Raw genomic sequence first — 21322 nt, 5'->3', positions numbered from 1 at the left:
TTTTCTTCCTTCTTTTCAAAAAAATTAAAATTAAAATCGGTTGTTAACTTGATTTCCATGGAACTAGTTTGTTGGTTAAAGAAATACGCTATACCAATCAGGCAATCAAGGTTCAAATGGAGTGCAATTTAGATACAATTGGTTTGATGATTAGTTTCTGCTTCTTCTACGTAGCTTGATTCTGTCACGGACAATTGCACTTAGCCTTTTGAAATGTAAATGACACCTCACTGTAATTTCATGTATTTGAAAATTGTTGTGCTTTTCCACTCTGCAGTTTGAGGCGGGTTGCAAAATGCATTGTACCAAGACCTAGGTCTCGATGTTGTGAGATAAATCATTGTCGGGGAAAATCCCCGGTTGGATTATGGTATAGTACCAACATATTTTACTCACACTGCAATGCTTCCCGGGGAGGGTTTCCGTCACATATGTTTCAAGAGATCAAGCACATATTGTGGAAGAATAAGGGGTACAAAACTATAGATTTATCGTCTACAAGCTGCAGACTTTCGTACCGTGCCCAAATTGCATGGTGAAGGCTTTTCCAAACGTATTCTTATAGTGGAACAATGTTGCCACCCATAAGTAGGATAGCACGTGCAATGAGTCTTGCTTTGTCTCGGTCGAACCTGGTAGCTCCTGGTATTCTGGCCTTCGTTATTGGAGAGGTAACATGGAACAAAACAAGTTTAGCACATGCTGAATACTTCCCTATAAAAGACTCTCTCTACACACATGCACAAGGTGGGCATGTTTCAGTAACTTCATTTATATTTTCTCTTTTAGAGGGACTGGTACTAGTTCTGAGAGCAATATACTAGGCAATTTTGTTTTCTCCTTGCATGGTAATGGCTCCTTTTGCTGATTCTCTTGGCATGGAGTTCAGAAGGTCATGGCTTCGTATTGTCCGGGTAACATTGGAGAAGGCTGGCCCAGCATTTATCAAATGGGGCCAATGGGCTGCAGCAAGACCTGATCTGTTCCCAAGTGATCTATGCCAAGAGCTTGCTGAACTTCACAGCAACGCACCGGCGCATAGCTTTGCGTACACGAAAAAGGCTGTCGAGAAGGCATTTGGCCGCAGGCTGACTGAGATTTTTGATAAATTTGATGTGGAACCTTTGGCATCCGGCAGTGTAGCTCAAGTTCATCAAGCTACCTTGGGGTTTTTTCTTTTTTTTTTCTAAACCACCATTGTCATTCCTCGAGTGTACTGGACTTTTTTTTATTCCGCCTTTGGGAGAGACGTATGACTCTCATGCGTCTCCTTTTAATGAAACGCATGACAATTATGCGTCTTTACGGTGAATTTTTTTTAACGACGCATTCTTAGGGATAGACGCGTGAGTCTAAATACGTACACTGTAAACAAAGTCTGCCAAAGTCTGCTATGTAAAAATCTTAGTAATCATTCCTCATAGACCCATTGAATCTTATTTACAAGGAGAAGCCCATATTGTCAACAAAGTCTGCCAAAATGATAAAAACGGAGTTTCGAATTTCGGAATTAATCAAAAAGTGGGAAGTTTCGAATTTCGGAAGAATAATACTGAAACAAATAAAAAAAACTAAATTAATAAAATAAAATACCACTTTTATTAATAAAGAACATAACTTCTAGATAAGAGCAGGAATTTTATTAATACGAAATTACTTCTATTTAATTAAAAGAACTATAATATGTGTTTAATAGAGTAATATTTTTTTATAAAAAAATTAATGCAATTGTAACATCCAGGCAAAGACATAATTTGCTTTTTTATAAGAAAATTATGAAATACATCATGGTTAATAAAAAAATTTGGTAATCAGCTTATATTTGTTTTATAATAAAATGAGAGTGAGAATGAGTTAGTGGAATGTGGGGTCTAATACCAAAAATAATATTGTGAAATGTGACAAATTTTTAGGGACGGATAAAAATGAATACCGAAAATAATATTGTGAAATGTGACAAATTTTTAGGGACGGATAAAAATGAAAATAAATGATAAATTTTTAGGAATTGAGGGAGTACTTTTAATTACTATGATAATATTTGTTTTTAACATTGAATGGGCTTATATTTTTGTTTATTGGTGCTACCAAACGACGTAACATATCTTACTTACATAATCAATTGGGGTTGGGTTATTATTTGTGAATTTACTAAATTTGTTAGTACTCCTACAGTTTTTTACAAATTTTGTTGTTAATACTTCTTGAGTAAATAAGATTCAATGGGTCATATTGTCAACAAAGTCTGCCAATATGAAGTCAACAAAGTCTGCCAAAGTATGCTATGTAAGGTCATCCACAATAGAAATAGCTCAGCAATAGCTCAGCCATAATCTACTCACAAACTCCTCCTGCCACATTATCAACACTAAAAATCCTCCTGCCACATCATAAATAGCTCAGCCATAGCCTAGCCACATCATAAATAGCCCAGCCACATCAATAGCCACATCACTCAAAATTATATAAAATAAATAATTAACAATCACACAAAATACGCAATTTAATTTACGATACGAGAAAATTCAATAATATTATTAAAATTTAAAAAGTACATTAATTAAAAAAAATTACATAATTAACAAAAAAAACTACTGCCGTGCAGTCCTCCGCAAATGAAAATGACGGGCAAGTCGCGTATATATAGTGTTTCGGAAACAAAAAAAAAATTAAAAATTCGCTCTAAGCGGTGCGCTAGGTGATCCGGACGCTGCAATAGCGCCTAGCGGATCGCCTAGCGCACCGCCTACCGCAACGGAACCGCCGAGCGCTAGGCGGTTTTTTTTCGCGAAAATCGCTGGGCGGCTGCAATAGACCGCCTAGCGCACGGCCTAGCGCCGGCGCTCGGCTAGGCGGTGCGCTAGGCGCTATTGTGGATGCTCTAAAAATCTTTTTCTCTCTCCAAATAGCAATCATTCCTCATAGACCTTGAGTAGCAGTGTATGAATTTGGAGACGCATGAGCCTCATGCGTCTCTCCCTGCGTCGTTAAAAAAAATTCGAAAAAATTGAGAGACGCGTGTCCCTCATGCTTCTCCCATAAAGACGCATAATCGTCATGCGTCTCATTAAAAAGAGACGCACGAGGGTCATGCGTCTCTCCCAAACACGGAATAAAAAAAAGTTTATTACAAACAAGGAATCTAAGTTCTATTCTTAAAAAAAAAAAAAAAACCCGCAACCTTGAAATTCAAATATCCTCGACAACAAGTTAAGCCTATGCTTGTTGCTGTAAAAGTTAGACATCCAGGTGTTGGTGAAGTAATCCAAAGAGACTTTGTATTGATTAATTTATTTGCAAAAGTTTCAAAGTTATCCCTACATTGAGGTGGTTGAGACTAGATGAAAGCATTAAACAATTTGCTGCTTTCATGATGTCCCAAGTTGATCTTGCAAGGGAGGCAGCCAACTTGAGTCGATTTATCTACAATTTCCGGCACTGGAAGGACGTCTCCTTCCCGAAACCTCTTTATCCTCTGGTACATCCAGCTGTTTTGGTGGAAACTTATGAACATGGGGAAAGTATCTTACATTATGTGGACAAGCATGAAGGACAAGAACACATTAAAACTGCCCTTGCTCATATTGGAACTCATGCCCTCCTAAAGATGCTCTTGGTATGAGCTCCTAATGTATGAAACTCATTTGGTGTTGCTTTGACCATCAAAACACTGCTCCTGTTGATGTAATGCCATATCTGAAATAGTTAATTGATAAGTGATCCTGATGTTTACCATATACGAGTTATGCTCCTATTCAAGTGTCAATAGTGTAGTAGTCATTACAAGCTGCTTTATAATTTTTTCTACAGAACTGAAGTCATGATGTCGTAGTTTGTATGCAAATAACTCTTAATCATGGAAAGTTACTATAAGTTCTTGTTTTACTATAGTTGCTATTGGAATGTCTCTTAGGTAATAAATTTGTTCACATTGCGCACTGGTCTAGTAACTGAACTAATTATATTAATTTTTTAACTTCAGGTGGACAAGTTCATCCATGCAGACATGCATCCCGGAAACATTCTTGTCCGGGAATTGCCAAGCATAATCTCAGCGAAGTATTTGTTTAAACCAAGACCCCAATGTTATTTTCCTTGACGTAGGCATGACTGCTGAACTTTCTAAAAAGGACCGAGAAAATTTAGTGGAATTCTTCAAGGCTGTGGCACTTTGTGATGGTCGTTGTGCTGCTGAGTGCACTCTGAGGTTATCTAACAAACAGAGCTGCCCATATCCGGAGGCATTCATCACGGTGTGTTGCCAACCTAATTTTGCTTGTTTTCAATTAAGATTGAGTTCTGCTAGGACTTTTAAGTCCAGTGAAAATGACATCATGGAAATCTATGTCAATTCCGCTGGTGGATTTCCCAAGGCACACGAGTTGGGTGCAATACAAAGGACTACAAAATATGAGATACTCCTTCCCACAAAGAGTTTGGTGTTTCAGTTTTTGTCGTAACCTTAAATCGTTGCCCTCATTCATTTCACATCAATATTTACAAAACTCCTACGGCTTACTTTTACTTACTTAGTGCGTCATAATGCCACTAACACACAAAACAATAGCATCTCCACTTAAATTACATCTCTCAATATTTTTCTCAAAACCCGTGTCCTCCCTCCCGCACCACACTCTTCATGGACGGAGGGAGTGTTTTTTTATAGTTTTGCTCAATGTTGATGATCCTATTAAACTATGCTGCTGCTTAAGTTATAGTAGTATACTTTGACAATTAACTGACATAAATGCATAAAGTCTGTTCTGTTCCTACCACTAGCATTGGTCGTTCAGTTTTTGAAGCATATGTACTTCAGAATCTTTATTGAGTTCCTCTATTGCCTGCTATTATGAGATACTGGTTAGAAATTCAAGCTGCCTGTTAATTTTTATATTTACTAGCATGGGAATCACATCCAACTTAACAAAGTTGAAGCTCATTGAAGGATTCTTAAAGAAGTTTTTTTTATGTCTCAATCACCACTATTCCTATAACCAAATCATGGTTGAGACTGGAATTACCCTGAAAAGCTTCCTCCCCGCTATGGCGCTATCTGTTAGCCATTCAATGCTAGTTTTAGATTTATTTCATTGTGTGCTTATAGTTCAGTAGGAGAGTACATATCTAAAAGTTCTTTTGGTGAACGAATGAAATCATAAGAGTTTCTGATATGGATAGGAAGTGGACAATACTTTCAAAATATGGATCAGAATCAGACGAAGAGGATTTGCTTCATCCAGCTGATTGCATGCAACTCATGCTCGAACAAGTTTGGCGTCACAAAGTCAATATAATATTGATGGTCATATTTGCACTGTGATTGTAACCACCATGGTGTTGGAGGTACATTCTGAGTTCTGTCTAAATTTGTGGCCATTTATGTGTTGCATACCTTCCAATATTCGATGTATTGTTGCTCCTCTGATGTCTTTAACTTTCATGGGTTCAAAGAGCAAAATCTTCCTCCATGCTGTTATGGGTTCATATTCATTTAATGCATCTAAATATATTTTTAAACAAGTGAAATGATGTAATATCATGTCAAGTCCAGTCGGAGTTAATGTTGTGAAACTGAATTTGTAAATTTGCTACATGATGTACTCCTATTAATTAATTCCTCTCCTTTCCTTTTTGCTGGGAGCTGGTCGAAGGCGCAATAAGCCCTATTAAAACTATGATATGTTGTGTCATTTCTTGTTATTAATTGTTTGATGTAAACAAATTGGATTGGATGATCAAACCAAACAACCATGACTGTCCACGCATAGAAGCTTCTATAGTTTTAGAGGGAAATGGTAATTTAGAAAAGATATTGACAATTCTGATGGGGTACGTACTAAACAAGCCCAATAGCAGTGACGGCCCATCAGCCCAAAGCCCAAGGAAGAGTATCAGTTCGGCATTACCAAAGAGTTCAGCCCCAGCCTACAGCTCGGTAAAAGCCGACCAATCAAGCTCTACTCTCAGATCGGCAAAAGCTGCTCGGCAATAGTTCAGCAGTTCGGTCTCAGTATTCGACCGAACTGGGAGATAGTGGACTCATGCAGAACCTCCACGACCTCCACTACACGATCTATTTAGTGGTGTCAACTCATGCAGGATCTCATGCAGGATAGCGGACCAAACAAAGAGATAGTGGACCCATGCAGGATCTCATGACCTCCACGACATCCACGACCTAGTTAGTGGTGATGCAAGCCACGATCTTAATTCAATGTATAAATAGAACTTAGATCAGATAGACTAGGGGAAAAAAGCTCTCTAGATATCAAATATCATATAGCAAGTCTGTATTTGTAAGCTGTAAACCAGATCAAGCAATACAATCTTGCCCTCCTTTCTTCCCGTGGACGTAGATTTACCTCAGTAAATCGAACCACGTAATTCCTTGTGTCGTGATCTATATTTTTTTTACCCGCGTTTATTACTATCAAAAATTCGTCCAACCATCACTGGCGCCGTCTGTGGGAAACAGAGAACCAAATTTGTGATAAAGCGAATTTTTGACCCTTTTTCCACCCCAAAAAAAAAAAAAAAAAAATGCATACCAGATCACGTAACACCCATAATACCGTTCGTGATAACCATGAGGAAGCTAGTCCAGCCCGCAGGTCTGGAAAACAGCCTCGGGAGAAATCTACTTCCAGTTCTCACGGAGAAGGAACAAGCCGCTCAAAGACTCATCGCACCGAGTCTTCCCAGCAGCCCGATTTGAACGAGGCTGTCAAGTTGTTTTTGGCCGAGAAGCAGGAAGAGTTCTTAATTTTCCTGCAAAAGGGCCAAAAGCCGGAGACGAAAACGGTGGATTCTCCCTCCTCATCCAGACATGAAAGTCACTACCGCAGTAGTGCCGTGTCTTCCAGGAAGAATAATCCTCAACCCCGACATGTTCCTGTTCCTCCTCGGTACCGGAATCACAGGAGAACTCCATCTCCTCCAAATTCCTATCATCATGTTATATAAAGTTGGTACAAAGAATTCAAACTGAACAAGCTGTATTCACTCAGATTCAAGATATGTGTTCTCTTACATGTTACTTCTATTGTTACAATTATTATGTTTCATTAGTTTTCTCTTACACTACAAACTTTCATATTACCATTTACTAGAAATTTGATTGATGTCTTGATTGTTGAAAACTGAAAATTAGTGTTGTAATTGCTTAATTTATGACATGTTACAATAACAAATGATGAAATTTACCAAATTTTGTGATTCGTAGGCAATTAATCCCGTATCACTAATATTTATGAATACAAAAACCTGAACTTATTAAGTATGGTGTAATAATGGAGTGCTCATTTCAGTTGGAAGAAGCTCGGCTAGAAAGGAGTTCGGTAAGCTCGGCTTACCGAGCTGGAACTAGCCTGGAACTAGCCGAGAAGAAGAAGGCAGAAGTCGGTAAGCTCAGCGGTAAGGAAGCTCGGTAAGGAAGCTCGGTAAGGAAGCTCGGCGTTGAGCTGGAATGAGCCGAGAAGGAAGAGTTCGGTTGTAAGCCGAGAAGGAGTTCGGTCTTGAGCCGAGGAAGGAGTTCGGTCTTAAACCGAGAAGGAAGAAGCAACCTAGCCGAACTAGCCGTTGGAGCAGCAGTTAGTTAGCTGAGATGTAGCGGTTATTCTTCTTGCTTTCTTGATTCTTCTTGTAGTTAGTTAGTAGCAGTTGCTACTTGATTATAGAGCTTAAATAGCTCATCGTGTATGTAGTTTAGAGTAGAGTTTAATCAATAAAGAGTTTTCCAGTTTTCTCTCCAAGATTATCATCTTCAATACTCAAAGTGTGAGTGTGTGTGTTTTCTGCATTGTGTGATCTCATACAACAGTGAGTGTGTGTGTGATCTTATTGAGTGTGTGAAAGCCTTGTGTGTGCGAATCCTAACAAGTGGCGCCGTCTGTGGGAAAGGGATATTGAAACTGATTTGCAGAGGATCAAACGGTTTCAGAGATGGCAGCAAGGCTTGATGCAGAAAAGTTCACAGGCAAGAATGATTATGGCCTGTGGAAGATGAAGATGAAGGCGGTTTTAATTCAACAAGGCTTGGCGGCAGTTCTTGCAAAACCAGAGGAGAAAGGAAAGGCTCCAGTGCTTGATGAAAAAGCTCAGGCAAAGATGGAGGAAATGCAGCTCAAGGCACATTCTGCAGTGATTCTGTGCCTTGGAGATAAGGTCTTGAGGGAAGTTCAAGAAGCCAAGACTGCGGTGGAGATCTTGGACAAGTTAGATGAAGTTTACTTGGCCAAATCCTTGGCTAACCGGCTGTATCTCAAGAAGAGGCTGTATGCCTATAGTTTCTCTGGAGATAGGTCCATCATTGAGCAGCTAGAGGAGTTCAACAAGATCATTGATGACCTGGGATCTGTTGATGTCAAGATCTCAGATGAGGATAAGGCCATTCTCACCTTGAATGCCTTGCCTAGCTCGTATGACCAGCTAAGTGATGCAATTATCTATGGAAGAGATAAACCTATCACCTATGCAGAAGTCTATTCAGCCTTGATGGCCAAAGAACTCCAGAAGACAGCCAACAGAGGCTCTGCAAGCTCCAATGTTCAAGCTGCAGAGGCCTTGAATGTGAAGAAGTTCAAGAAGCAGAACTTCAAGAAGAAGTTTGAGGGCCCTAAACCCTCAAGTTCTGATGCTCAGAAGGAAACCAGAGCTTGCTATTGGTGCAAGAAACCTGGACATTTGAAGAAAGATTGTCATGCATGGAAGAGAAAGATGGCCTCTGAGGGACACAATCAATCTGATTGTGTGGAGAGTGCTGATCCCCCGGCTCAACTCATGAATATCAGTGATAGTGGGGTCAGTCATAGGTGGATAATGGACTCGGGGTGCAGCTTCCATATGTGCCCCAATAGAAGCTGGTTTCATGATCTTCAAGAAGCATCGGGTACGGTTGTTCTTGGTAATAATCACATTTGTCAGATCAAAGGAATAGGGAAGGTAAAGCTAAGCCTACAAGATGGCTCTATAAAGATCCTAACTGGGGTGAGGTATATTCCAGAAGTGAAGAGGAACCTCATTTCATTGGGAATGCTGGAGCAGAAAGGGTTCACCATATTGATGAGTCAAGGAAAATTGTTTGTGAAATCTGGAGATGCAGTGATGATGGAGGCTGACAGAGAGCATATTCTCTATTATCTGAAGGCTAAGGCTGTTGATGGAGAAAGCAATGCAGTGTCAGATGATTCCATAATGCTATGGCACAAGAGATTGGGCCACCCAGCCGAAGGAAGCTTGAAAGAACTCATCAAGAAGGGTCTGATCTCTGGAGATTTCAACAAAATGGACCCCTGTGAGCAATGTATACTTGGAAAGGCTAAGAAGGCACCCTATCCTACAGGTATTCACTCTTCTACAGCCCCTTTAGACTACATACATAGTGATCTTTGGGGGCCTTCACCGGTGTGTTCAATTGGTGGAGGAAAGTATTATCTAGCTATCATTGATGACTATACAAGGAAGTTGTGGGTATATATTCTTAAAGAAAAATCTGAAACACTCACAAAGTTCAAAATATGGTGTAAGGAGGTTGAGCTAGAGAAGGGTAGAAGTGTTAAATGCTTAAGGACAGACAATGGCCTAGAGTTCTTGTCTGCTGAGTTTGATCTGTTTTGTAAAGAGAAGGGTATGAAGAGGCACCGGACTGTTCCTGGTAATCCTCAGCAAAATGGTGTTGTGGAGAGGATGAATAGGACAATCCTAGAGAGGGTGAGGTGCCTACTTCTTGGGTCTGGTTTGAGCAGCAGATTCTGGGGTGAGGCTGTGTATACAGCAGCCTATCTCATCAATAAATGCCCATCTACTGCCCTGAAATCTGAAACTCCTGATTACATGTGGTATGGAGCTCATAGTGACTACTCAAAATACAAGGTGTTTGGGTGTGTGGCCTATGCTCATGCTAGGCAAAGTAAGCTTGAAGCTAGGGCTCTGAAATGTATCTTGCTGGGGTATCAGAGGGGTGTTAAGGGGTATAGGCTCTGGTGTATTGAGCCCGGTAAGCAGAAGGTCTTGGTGAGTAGGGATGTGGTGTTCTTGGAGGATCAGATGCCATACCTGAAAGATAAGCTGGACTCCAGTGAAGATGAGGGTGATTTCTTCAAGGTGGAGCCTGTGGGGGTTGGCCTAGGAGCAGGTGGAGTTATTGACTCAGGGAGTGAGTCTGATTCAGATAAAGAAGAGGCTCCAACTCAGGGCAACCAGGCTGGTGAGTCTATATCAGACTCTATCAGAGACTATCAGCTTGCAAGGGACAGAGTTAGAAGAGAAACAAGGCCACCAACAAAGTTCTCTGATGTTGTGTATTATGCTCTGTGTGCAGCTGAAGGTATTGATGGTGCAGATCCACTCACATATAAAGAAGCTATGCAGAGCAAAGATAGAGAAAGATGGATTGAAGCCATGAATGAGGAAATAGAGTCTTTACTCAAGAACAAAACATGGATTTTGGTGGACAAATCCAAGCTGAATACAGTTGAAAAGGGGAGAGTGAAGGTGATTAAGATTAACACCCTGCACAATCCGGCTGACATGCTAACAAAGTCTCTAGGTAGAGACAAGTTTGATCATTGCAAGAAATTGATCAATGTTTGTGCAAGAACTGAGATGAGCCCTCAGGTGGAGAATTGTAATAATGGAGTGCTCATTTCAGTTGGAAGAAGCTCGGCTAGAAAGGAGTTCGGTAAGCTCGGCTTACCGAGCTGGAACTAGCCTGGAACTAGCCGAGAAGAAGAAGGCAGAAGTCGGTAAGCTCAGCGGTAAGGAAGCTCGGTAAGGAAGCTCGGCGTTGAGCTGGAATGAGCCGAGAAGGAAGAGTTCGGTTGTAAGCCGAGAAGGAGTTCGGTCTTGAGCCGAGGAAGGAGTTCGGTCTTAAACCGAGAAGGAAGAAGCAACCTAGCCGAACTAGCCGTTGGAGCAGCAGTTAGTTAGCTGAGATGTAGCGGTTATTCTTCTTGCTTTCTTGATTCTTCTTGTAGTTAGTTAGTAGCAGTTGCTACTTGATTATAGAGCTTAAATAGCTCACCGTGTATGTAGTTTAGAGTAGAGTTTAATCAATAAAGAGTTTTCCAGTTTTCTGTGTTTTCTGCATTGTGTGATCTCATACAACAGTGAGTGTGTGTGTGATCTTATTGAGTGTGTGAAAGCCTTGTGTGTGCGAATCCTAACATATGGGAACCTCCCAAGCCACTTCAAACAGGTAAGTTAATGTTAGAAGGATGAATATACGTATAGTTAATATGCAATTTAACTTTTCTAGTGTTTAAAATGTCTCCCGTTTGATTTTTATTTTTGCTGCCTAAGAAAAGAAACTGCTTCCATACAAGAACAAGAGTAGTTGCAGCATGATATTTCGTGTGTACTGTAATGAAGTTTGAAATATTTTGAATATTTATATATGCACAATGAAAGAAACATACAAAATATAATGTGGTGTATGCCGTAATTCAGTACTCTTCTCCTTGAACTTTTGCTGCAGGGCTGGCAGCAGAAACTTGATCAGCGTATGATTCTTTACAAGCTTTGCAAGAATTGCTTTTCAAAGTCGATTTGGTGGATTCTCTCGCCTATACAATCGAAGGAGTAATTGCCCCATAGATGCTGTCAACAAGAAACAAATTTAACAATCGAATAAGAGATTACTGACTTATTAAAGGATACTGAGAGGGAGTGAAAATAAGCTGAACTGATTCCTAAAACCAAACTATGTTTCAGCACTCTGTATTACCGGTTGATTCGAGGATATGTTGCTGCATTTTCTAAGTAGGAACAGTGGTGATTGGTACCTATAGACAGATAAAATAGGTTCAGTGAGATTGAATGTAGTCATTAAGTTAGAGCAGTTTGTCTGGTTTCTCTGTACCGGAGCTTGAGTGCAAGGAATAGCAGAAACTAACAAATCCAATAAACAGGGGAAAATCGATAGGAAATACAGTATATAGCATAGAAGTAAGAATGTGAATCTGCTTGTTTGAAGTGCTTTAAGAATTAAAAACATTATTGAGTGTAGCGTCAATGAAACGGCATCCGGAGAGACATGGATGGACGATGTCATCAACGCTGCACTCAATGAGGTTTTTAACCCCTCAGATCTTGTTTCCTGCAGTTTCTCTCTGAATTCAGCCCTAAAAATGTTGTTAATATAGTGTGCTTTTCACAAAGTACAAGTTGTATCAACATTGTACATTTGTACTATTCATTTTACTGCATATAGTTCTTTTGTACTAAAACAGGCATGTACTACATTCAGGCATTTAACATGTTCCACTTGACATTTATTTTGCAGTATTTGGGAATTCAACGCTTGAAAACAGGATTAGGTTGGTTGAACTGGATATCTTCTGTCAAATCATTCGAAAATATAGGCTAATCCACTTGGCATTTATTTTTATACTAGTTTCACATCTGCACAGTCCATTTTATTTTATTCGCTTTAATTTTAAATTGTTTAATAACTAAAATTAAATAAGTTTTTAAATAAAGTAATATGAACAGGCATGTTAATTACAACATTGTTAGATCTCTATTATAAATAAAGTTCTCATATATAAACAAATATGTATTTTATTTTAATAATTATAATTAAATTAGGTTAACAAAGTTAAGATACACTCTGAACATATTTAGTTCAATAGTAAAACACAACACCAAGATATAAAAAATATAATTGCAGGAGCTCCTAAGTTTTATTTTACATATATTGAAATATTCAATGATATATTATTTTAACATTCCTGTATTACAAAACAAATTAAATGGGTCATGAGGGTTCCAAAAATATCAATAAAATATGTAAAATGATAGTAATGAAACAAATGAACACTATTAAACACTTAATAGGAAAATTGTAGAAAAATTGGTTATTTACTTTAAATAACCTTGTTCTTAAGCATAACCTTGTACGTAGTTGAAAGAGAAAAATCTGACATAGACAAGGAGATCTCACTCTAGCCTTTGTAAGTTGGCCACAAAGGAGTTCTTATCCATCAAAGACTAAATTTTGGGAACATCAAAATTGTCTTAATTTACTAAAGTGGCAGATGCCAATCATATTGAGGTTAATTAGTTGAAATGTAAGCAAATCAATCTAAGATTTTATCGGAAAGAAACAGCCATGTCTGTGCCTCCATTGTTACCGAGTGAAAATAGGAACAAAGTAGGATGATAACAGAACCACAGAACAAAAAAAAAAAAAAAAAGGTATAACACTAGTTCTACACCTTCAAATTCGTCGAGGCAATGATAAGCATGGCCAAAAGACACTAATAATCCAGCAACAACAGCAGCAGAGTGTATTATAGTAACTCAGCCATCAATCCTCTCAAAAAAGTACAAGTAACCCATGTCGATTGGTGGATTCTTCGATGCCCCAACTTTGTCATCGTTGAAAATCACCCACCTGCCATCTTTGCGGATGTAGGCAACATAATGCCCACAATGTGTAGATGTACCAATGTGGCTCACCAATCCGATGACTCGGTATCCTGAAGAGGTAATACAGAAGCATTAAAACAAACTGCTAGAATAGAAATATAATGTAACTGCAAATTACTGCATTTAAAGCTAGCAAAAGGAAATTGAGAACTAGCAGAACAGGAATCTAATCCTAGTAGGAAAATGGTGGCGGTAACAGAACACAAACAAATTAGTGAAATGAATGAAAATAACTGACTTCCTTGTCCATCTGACATAGCTGCATCAACCACATTTCCACTGCTACTAGGTGTACTGTCCATATTTGACGCATCAGAAGGCGGATTAAAAATCCATTCAGTAGCCTTCTCAATATCACCATCCTGTAAATAACAGAATAATCTATTACTGGTCAATATCGCATTTCAGTCGACAGGCAAGTTCTAATAAAGACTTAAAATTTCAATGTCCGTTAACTAGTTTTTTACCGATGCCTGTAGAGCTTTACGAGCAACTTCTTCCTCAAACCCAAATGATATCAAAGTCTCAACTTTTGATTGATCAACAACATGTGAAGCACCCTTTTGTGATTTAGTGATAGGCTCATCAATACCTGGGGGGAAGAAATTGTCAAAAGAGGATGTAGCCACTAACAAAAGAATTATAAATGACATCAGCTTCGCAAGGCTAATCATAAGATGAGAATGCCTGGATCATTCATATGGTTAAGTAACCAATTCATTGCTTCTTCCACTCCAGCGTTCATGGTATTAATAGCAGCTTTTTGACAATGAAGATTTTGAAATCCCATTGACAACAGTTGGTTCACAATGTCCTCATTAGCCCTTATCACATCATCCTCAGCACCTGAACATAATAAAGAGAACAAAAATAGCAAACATAAGCTCACATGAGTGGAGAGAGGTCAATAGATAGCCAGCCTGGCCGACAGAAACTAATTTGGAGCTATCATTGAGATATAATAGCATGCTAAACCATGTAATATGATATAGTACCAGTCAGCAACATAATGGCATGGTTCCACTTTTAGAAACTATCCATAACCAATAACAAAGTTTGAAGTATTAAGTTGTATGTATCCCATGATGGTGATCTGAAAGATATATTATGGCAGGTATGGGACTAAGATTGGGGAAATGAACTGGATGAAAGGGTTTAGTTCATCTAAACGAGTGAGGCCCAAATCTCATAGAAAAAGGATAATTTTATTTCTTACTTTATTTACAGCTCATAGTATCTTCATACAGAATTATAAGGAATCTAAATGAATAAAACTAGAACTAGGACATGTACCTAAATTATTGCCTATAAGGTAGAAAATCAAGCTTTAACTTCCATTGGAAATATTAATTATCAATACCATGAAGATGAGATGTAGAAATCACTGAAAGGGACCAGACGCAATTGCTTGACAAAATAAAAGAGGTGCAGTGATAAATATTATGCACCATTTACATATATAAATCATCTTAAGTGAATAATCATGAAAACACTCCAATGTATTTCACCTTCAAGATCAATCAGAGAGAATTAGAAAATGAAACCAACAATGATGCATACCAGCATCAGGTAATAATTCCTCCCCAGGTTGAAGACCTTTACTGCGCATAGCACTGATGTCTATAGTATCAGGAACATCTATGTAGACATCTACAGGGAGGAAGAAAAGATGCAAGTAGTAAGTATCATCATAGACAATTCCTATAAATTGGTTATGAAATAATGCAAATATGTAATGTAGCAGAGTACTTACCAAGTTTTTTGGGGACCCAGCCCTCCTCCAAGACGAATTTTCTCATATGCAATACCAAATAATCGGGAAATGAAGTCAGACCTACACTTCTGCAAAGACAACTACATTAGCTAGATGTAGCAAACAAGGACAAAACACATATTCAGCATAGCCTGTTTAGTTCTAAATTTTTTTCAGTGCAAGTGCTATACAACCTTCTATGCATCAAGGCAAGGAAGAGTAGGAATGCTGAGGGCAGAATGAAGACTCTAGAAAGTTTGATTCAGTATTTTCCCAGTAAAATGATAATGTAAGGAGGAGAACACTCACTTGATTGCAGTTGTCTTGGCTTTTAATGCAGTACTGTAGAAATCATGCAACTCTTCAGGAGCAGCAAAGCAATCCAAACAGTCCATCAAAGGTACCCTTGGTCGAACAATTTCATCTGAAGAACTGTTGCAAAAGACATATTAAGTAAGATAAGGGATGGAATCAAACAAAGACCACAAAAATAGAAGGGGTCAACTTACAGTTCTTCGCCCTTTGCATCCTTCTCATCTTTTAACCTTTTGAAATCTTCCAACTCTTCTGAAACAAGTAAAGAATTGTGCAAAAACCAGAGATACAATAGTTACATCCTGCATCATTATCTTATTCTTGTAAGTTGCAATAATGAAGTGATCTACGAAGGCGAACCAAACTCACTTTTGTTTGTAGCTTTATGGAGTGGAATGTTTAGAGACAGAATGTAGTCACATCTTTTGTTATAAGCAACTTTTCCTGATGAGCATTGCAGCCGCTCTTCAACACCAAACTTGAAACTTCTTGAAGGATCGGAGACCTGATTCCCGGTGTTAATCCTCTCAACTTGGTCAATAAGATGTAGGAAGAATTCCAAAGCATCCTACATAAACCACTTGTCAATAACCATTTTTATATGGAATATACAGGATAGGAAGTGAACATATTTTAACGAATTCCTAGAATCAGCTATACCATACCTAAGCTGCAGCATAGAGCAGTATAAGGTATTACAGGAGACACAACAGACACGTAAGTCACTATATTGTATGCTTAGGTCGCCATTTTACTAGGCTGGAGCTACAAGTTCGCAAAGAAATTAAAAATGAAGATTGGCGAACAACCACACACTAAACATATAAAAGGTGGGAAACAGAAAAATCAAATAACACAAACCTAATAAGTTATGCACCTTATGTCTAAAAACTCAAACCTCATGACTTATTAACAATCCAAGCTTTAAACATACCTGTTGCCGCATAGTAGAAAATTCAGGATGATTTGCAGCAATTACAGACTTGAACATACGAGGGGGAATTCCTTCTTGTTTCTGAAAATTGAAGGCAGTCAACACTCAGAAAAGGGCCGGCAAGCATATTGAGGAAACAGTATAGTGGACAACTTAACGCAATATATAATTTTACTCAAATTCAACATTGCAAATTATCTTACTAACACGATAAAATATTGCTCGCTCTGTTTCTGGTCACATTTTATATTTTTATGACAATATCTCTTGCACATCATCATACTCATCATCTCTACTTCCAATGACATATAAGTTGATACAAAAACAATGATGGGCTTACATCCGTCAATGCAGTATGTGCTGAATCTCCTGTATCGTCTTTCTGTGGGGAAAAAACAAGGCTATCAGCATAAGCAGATAAAGGAATACAGGAGCACCAATCAAAATGCACCGAGCATACCTTGGTAGCTGGAATAGAATATTTTCCAGAAAGCAACCCATGTGCTAACTTTGTGCTGCATATATTGGGATATATCAACCAATGAGCATTGGAAGTGGCACTAATTAATACACTTACAACTCTCTCTCTCTCTTAAAAAATATAAGAGTTATAAAAATAGACTGGTAATAACCACTAACACATGAAAAACACACATCGCATTAGTACAGTTGTGCTACAACAATTCTTTCAATTCTTGCAAAACTAACTACTCCATATTGTCACAGAAAACACTTATTATTGGATACAATTAATATTAAAAAGACACTTACAGTTGGGTATTTAAGTCTACAGTTGGATCCGCTGGAGCTGATCCAAAAGCTTCTTCCAAACTTTGGTTCAGATAGTATCTAGAAAATGAATCCAAACGAAAGGTGGAACCTTTAGAGCTAGAATAATGAGAACAGTAGCTGAACTGCAGCCAATATTCAACTCCAGATCAAAGTCAAAAGTGAAATAACTGACCTTGAACAGAAGCCACGCGTGGAGAATACAACCTGCATAGTTGCAGCCAAGTAACAACTGCAAAGTAAATATATTAGGAAACAGTGTGGCAGAATAATAAGATTGCAATGCTTTATACAACAGAAAGACGGAACCTGTTGCCAAGATTCACGAGTCCAGTATAACCCGGTCCAAAGAGTGGTTCAACTTCTTGCCCACTCTCTTGAATGCGGTTCCAGTCGAAATTGGTGTTCTGATCAAGTTCTCTCTCAGCAGTTGTCATTTCAGTCTAAACAATTTCACACCAATTCAATGGTTTGTTAAGGTATGACAATTTAAACAATATATAAAGGAAAAATGGTGCTTAGGAATGGGAAATTATCAGACAATGACGACAAATAAGCTATATCCATAGCCTGTGGTTATCCATGAAATGTAAACACAAGCAAAATACATCAAAATTTTAAATATGCATCAAACTTCCTGCCTTTTACCTTTTGCAAGGATGAAAAGTCTATGCCAAAATGTTGCAGATGCTGTGCAAGAAGTGGGTCCACAACACTTTCATCTTCCGCATAAGAGTAAACGTCTGAGCTGCCAAAGTTTGAATTTCATGATTATGCAGGAAAAAGTTAATGAAGATATTAAATTGGTTGTCACTCATGCAGTAGCCATGAGGCTTGTTTTATTTCTTAGTCGTTCTGTCGAGAATCTCAAGATTGTTTTCAGAGAATCTATTAGATAGAGCACAGGAAAAACGCAAACCATAAAGATGTTATTGGATGTTTCATTGGAGAAAATGAAGTGATGGATGGATTTCTAGGAATTGGACCACCCTCCTTAATTTTCACAATGTTGTTGTCAGTCTTTTCAGTGTTATTAAGTGAGGATACTAAAACTTTATCTGGAGTGAGTTATTTATTGTTAGTGGATGCAATAGGGTGTCAAACAATCTTTTCAGTTTTCATTGTAATATACGGCTGATACCAGGAAAGTACAACTCCTATCAGGCTATCAGACATAAAACAAGAACAATTTTTGTATCCAGGGCAGAATTAAATAAAATAAGTCAAGGAAACCAAACTTATGTCTATGTGTTACACTACCAATGATGCCAATCATGCAAAAAAAAATATCATTGGATCATTGGAAACTGACATAAAGATTTAAGAAATAATAGATGAATAAATCAAAGAGCTAACCCTATACGAGTAGCTACAGAAGAAACAAATAGACGGACTTAACGGCTGCATCTGTTTTGCTTTACCATCACATTAGCATACAACAAATTAAATACAATTATCCTCATCTATCATAGTCTTCATACACACACACACATTTCAGTGGGAAGCCGGTCGTTCAAGCTTAAAATGTTACCGAATATATTAAACTCTCAGGAAAATAATCACTCTCAGTTTCCATCATAGTAGCAAGAGACAAAAGAACGACTAATTGCCAGGAGGTAGATGATGATGAGAATGCAGGCATTACCTGCGGCCTCTAAATCAGCAGTTATAGTTCCAAGCTTCACAGCAAGAGGATACCCAGTTGCATTGTAATGATTAACTGCATGGTCATTGCCCCCAGTTCCATCCCAATTTCTTCTACCACAATGGGTTGATCCATCAGTTAAGTTCAACCAAAGATTTTCAGTTTTGTCACATTTTTCACACTTCCAACCGGATGGAGGAACAATCACCCCATTGTCAAGCTGTTTTAATTCCATTGCATGTTTACTAACATGTTTCCTATCAGCAGTCCATACAGCAACTTGTTCTTTCTTTTCAGCACCGACATTCATAATAACAGCGTCAACTGCTAATCTGAGCTGTGAGTTCAACAAATTAAACTTCACTTATCTACTCTTATTATAATATAATTCAGTCACTATTAGAAAGGAAAAAGAACAGACCTTTTCTGGCAAATCTACAGATGGAAAGGGAAGGTTGACATAATCAGGTAGAACGACTATTTCATAGCTCTGTTCATATTCTGGGTCATTGTTGTCAAATCCTCCTTCAACACCTGCAAACCAGAAAGCATATTAGCACAAAACATTTTCAAATAACACACAGGTGCACAAGAAATTCTCCATGAAAACAGAATATAAGAACAAGAAGCCCACTAAAAAATCATTTGATGCATCTGACAAGGTCAATGAAAAGGTTAAGAATAGAGTAAGAGGAATTCCCAAAACCCATGACAAAACATTCTAAATGGTCAGATCATAGTAAGCCCGCTAACAAACAAACTGAGTTTATTCAGTAGTATTAAATTTATTGCAAGCTACATATCAATCACTCGGTCTAAAAGAGAACAACTACTAAATCTATTGGAAGCTATAAAGGAAAAATTAGGTTATAAATTTGTTGATGAACTGTTATAAGAAGTTAAGAACACCTAATACGAAAGGTCTCCAACTAACACATAATTTATTCAGTAGAATCAGTACCTATCGCTAGAAGTGTTGGTTTCTTTGATGGTCTGTCTTCAGAAACTGCCTTTTTTGTTTCTTTGATGTGCAGATAAACAGGATTTCCGCTCTTCTTGTAATTCCAAGCAACAAACTCCTTGCCGAACGCAAGAAATGAATTCATATCTACAAACAGTCCACCTTCTGATCTCTGCAAAACATATACACGAAAATCATCTTTACACAGTGAAGTCGTACAATATTAGTCGCAGGGCAACGCACAAAAGGCAAACAGCACCGCGTTTTCGTAACTCGGCATCTTCACACAAAGTTAAATTCTAAATTCACAAGTGAAGCACTGTGAAATTTAAAGCCTATGCCAATTAGTCAAGAAAACAACAAACACAAGAACTATGTTTCGTCCTCTTAATTTAAAATTTCCCATTCCCCAAAATCTCTCATAAACCCTAATTCAGTACACAAGAAATCACAGTCCGAAATCAATAGTATGCCAATAGAAAAACAATAGCGATAGAGGAACAAACTAGTTCCCACTGCATAGCACACATTGATAAGCATATCCAAATTTAAAATTATAGCGTGAAAGAAAACACAGTAAAAACATACCGGAGTATCAAATGAAATGCAGCATTCCTGCTTGTAGATGCGATTGGTCGGTTCCGGAATTCGAACCCGAGAGAGATTTGATCGGAGCAGCTCCATCACTTTTTCTTTTTGTACAATTTTGCCGCAGCCGATGGTTTAAGAGCGATAGAAAAAATCGACGTGTTTAAGAATATATGTATGTGTAGAGGTGTGTATGCTGGTTGCCCTTAGTCTTGGGGGAGTGAGAAAGAGAAGTGAAAACAAAGGCGAAGCTTTTATGGCGTGTTCGGAAGGTCATCTCTATTCAAATTTCAAACTAAAAAGAAGTGATCCCTAGACCAGACTAGCCCACGACGTCCTAGCCACCGGCGTTCGGTTCGGTTAGTCCGCTATTGCATTAGGCTAAAGGGACGGATGAAAAACCAACGCCCTAGAATTAGTCTGTTAGACGATTTTTTATTTTTATTTAGAGTAAAGGCCAAAATTGGTCCTGAACATATAGCCATTTTACGATTTTGGTCCTAAACATTATCTTTTGGATTTTTTGGTCCTGCACATATGGACATTTGATCAGTTTGGTCCTCCGTCAATATTTCCGTTAAAAACTAACGGTCAACATTATCTTTTGGATTTTTTGGTCCTCCACATATGGACATTTGATCATTTTGGTCCTGCACATATGGAATTTTGATCATTTTGGTCCTCCGTCAACATTTTCGTTAAAAACTAACGGTCAACGGCCGATTTTTGACTAAAACAATGGGTTGGGTCGGGTCGTGTTTGGGTCGGGTTTGGGTTACACGTTAAGAAAAAAATAATATTTTCTTAAAATCGAAGCATAATATTTTCGTTAAAATCTAAGGATAATATTCTTAAAAAATTAATTAATATTTTTTAATTAATAAAATTAAAGTATAGTATTTTTTAATT

At 38.1% G+C, this 21322-nt stretch overlaps 1 protein-coding gene, 1 long non-coding RNA gene and 1 pseudogene across 4 annotated transcripts; 1 reads left to right on the top strand and 2 right to left on the bottom strand.

Moving 5' to 3' along the window:
- The first annotated feature begins 605 nt into the window (after positions 1–605).
- On the top strand, positions 606–11592 carry LOC121807345 (annotated as a pseudogene).
- Positions 11342–12092, bottom strand: LOC121807346. The gene is made up of 3 exons (XR_006051806.1): positions 11858–12092; positions 11723–11780; positions 11342–11595 (listed from the first exon to the last, which is right to left on the bottom strand). It is a non-coding gene; the product is annotated as an uncharacterized LOC121807346 (long non-coding RNA).
- A 964-nt stretch (positions 12093–13056) lies between these two features.
- LOC121809537 (ubiquitin carboxyl-terminal hydrolase 14-like) lies at positions 13057–20675 on the bottom strand. Of its 3 annotated transcripts, XM_042210238.1 has the most exons (20): positions 20414–20675; positions 19826–19997; positions 19286–19398; positions 18865–19201; positions 17868–17962; positions 17529–17662; positions 17395–17451; positions 17202–17279; positions 16891–16945; positions 16771–16812; positions 16431–16511; positions 15866–16064; positions 15691–15748; positions 15491–15613; positions 15182–15270; positions 14989–15078; positions 14116–14274; positions 13896–14020; positions 13667–13790; positions 13057–13478 (listed from the first exon to the last, which is right to left on the bottom strand). In XM_042210238.1, exons 1-20 carry the CDS (start codon positions 20507–20509, stop codon positions 13300–13302), a joined length of 2406 nt encoding a protein of 801 aa, XP_042066172.1. In that variant the 5' UTR covers positions 20510–20675; the 3' UTR covers positions 13057–13299. The 3 variants fall into 3 exon arrangements, with proteins under 3 accessions (XP_042066172.1, XP_042066173.1, XP_042066174.1); XM_042210239.1 differs by lacking the exons at positions 19826–19997; positions 20414–20675 and having other exon boundaries at positions 18865–19196; XM_042210240.1 differs by lacking the exons at positions 13057–13478; positions 13667–13790 and having other exon boundaries at positions 14142–14274.
- Between the last annotated feature and the right edge of the window lie 647 nt (positions 20676–21322).

This window comes from Salvia splendens, chromosome 6, assembly GCF_004379255.2.
Source record: "Salvia splendens isolate huo1 chromosome 6, SspV2, whole genome shotgun sequence".
In the NCBI taxonomy this organism is placed as follows: Eukaryota; Viridiplantae; Streptophyta; class Magnoliopsida; order Lamiales; family Lamiaceae; genus Salvia; species Salvia splendens.
The sequence above is the reverse complement of the archived record's forward strand: the minus strand, read 5'-3'. Positions and strand labels throughout refer to the sequence as shown.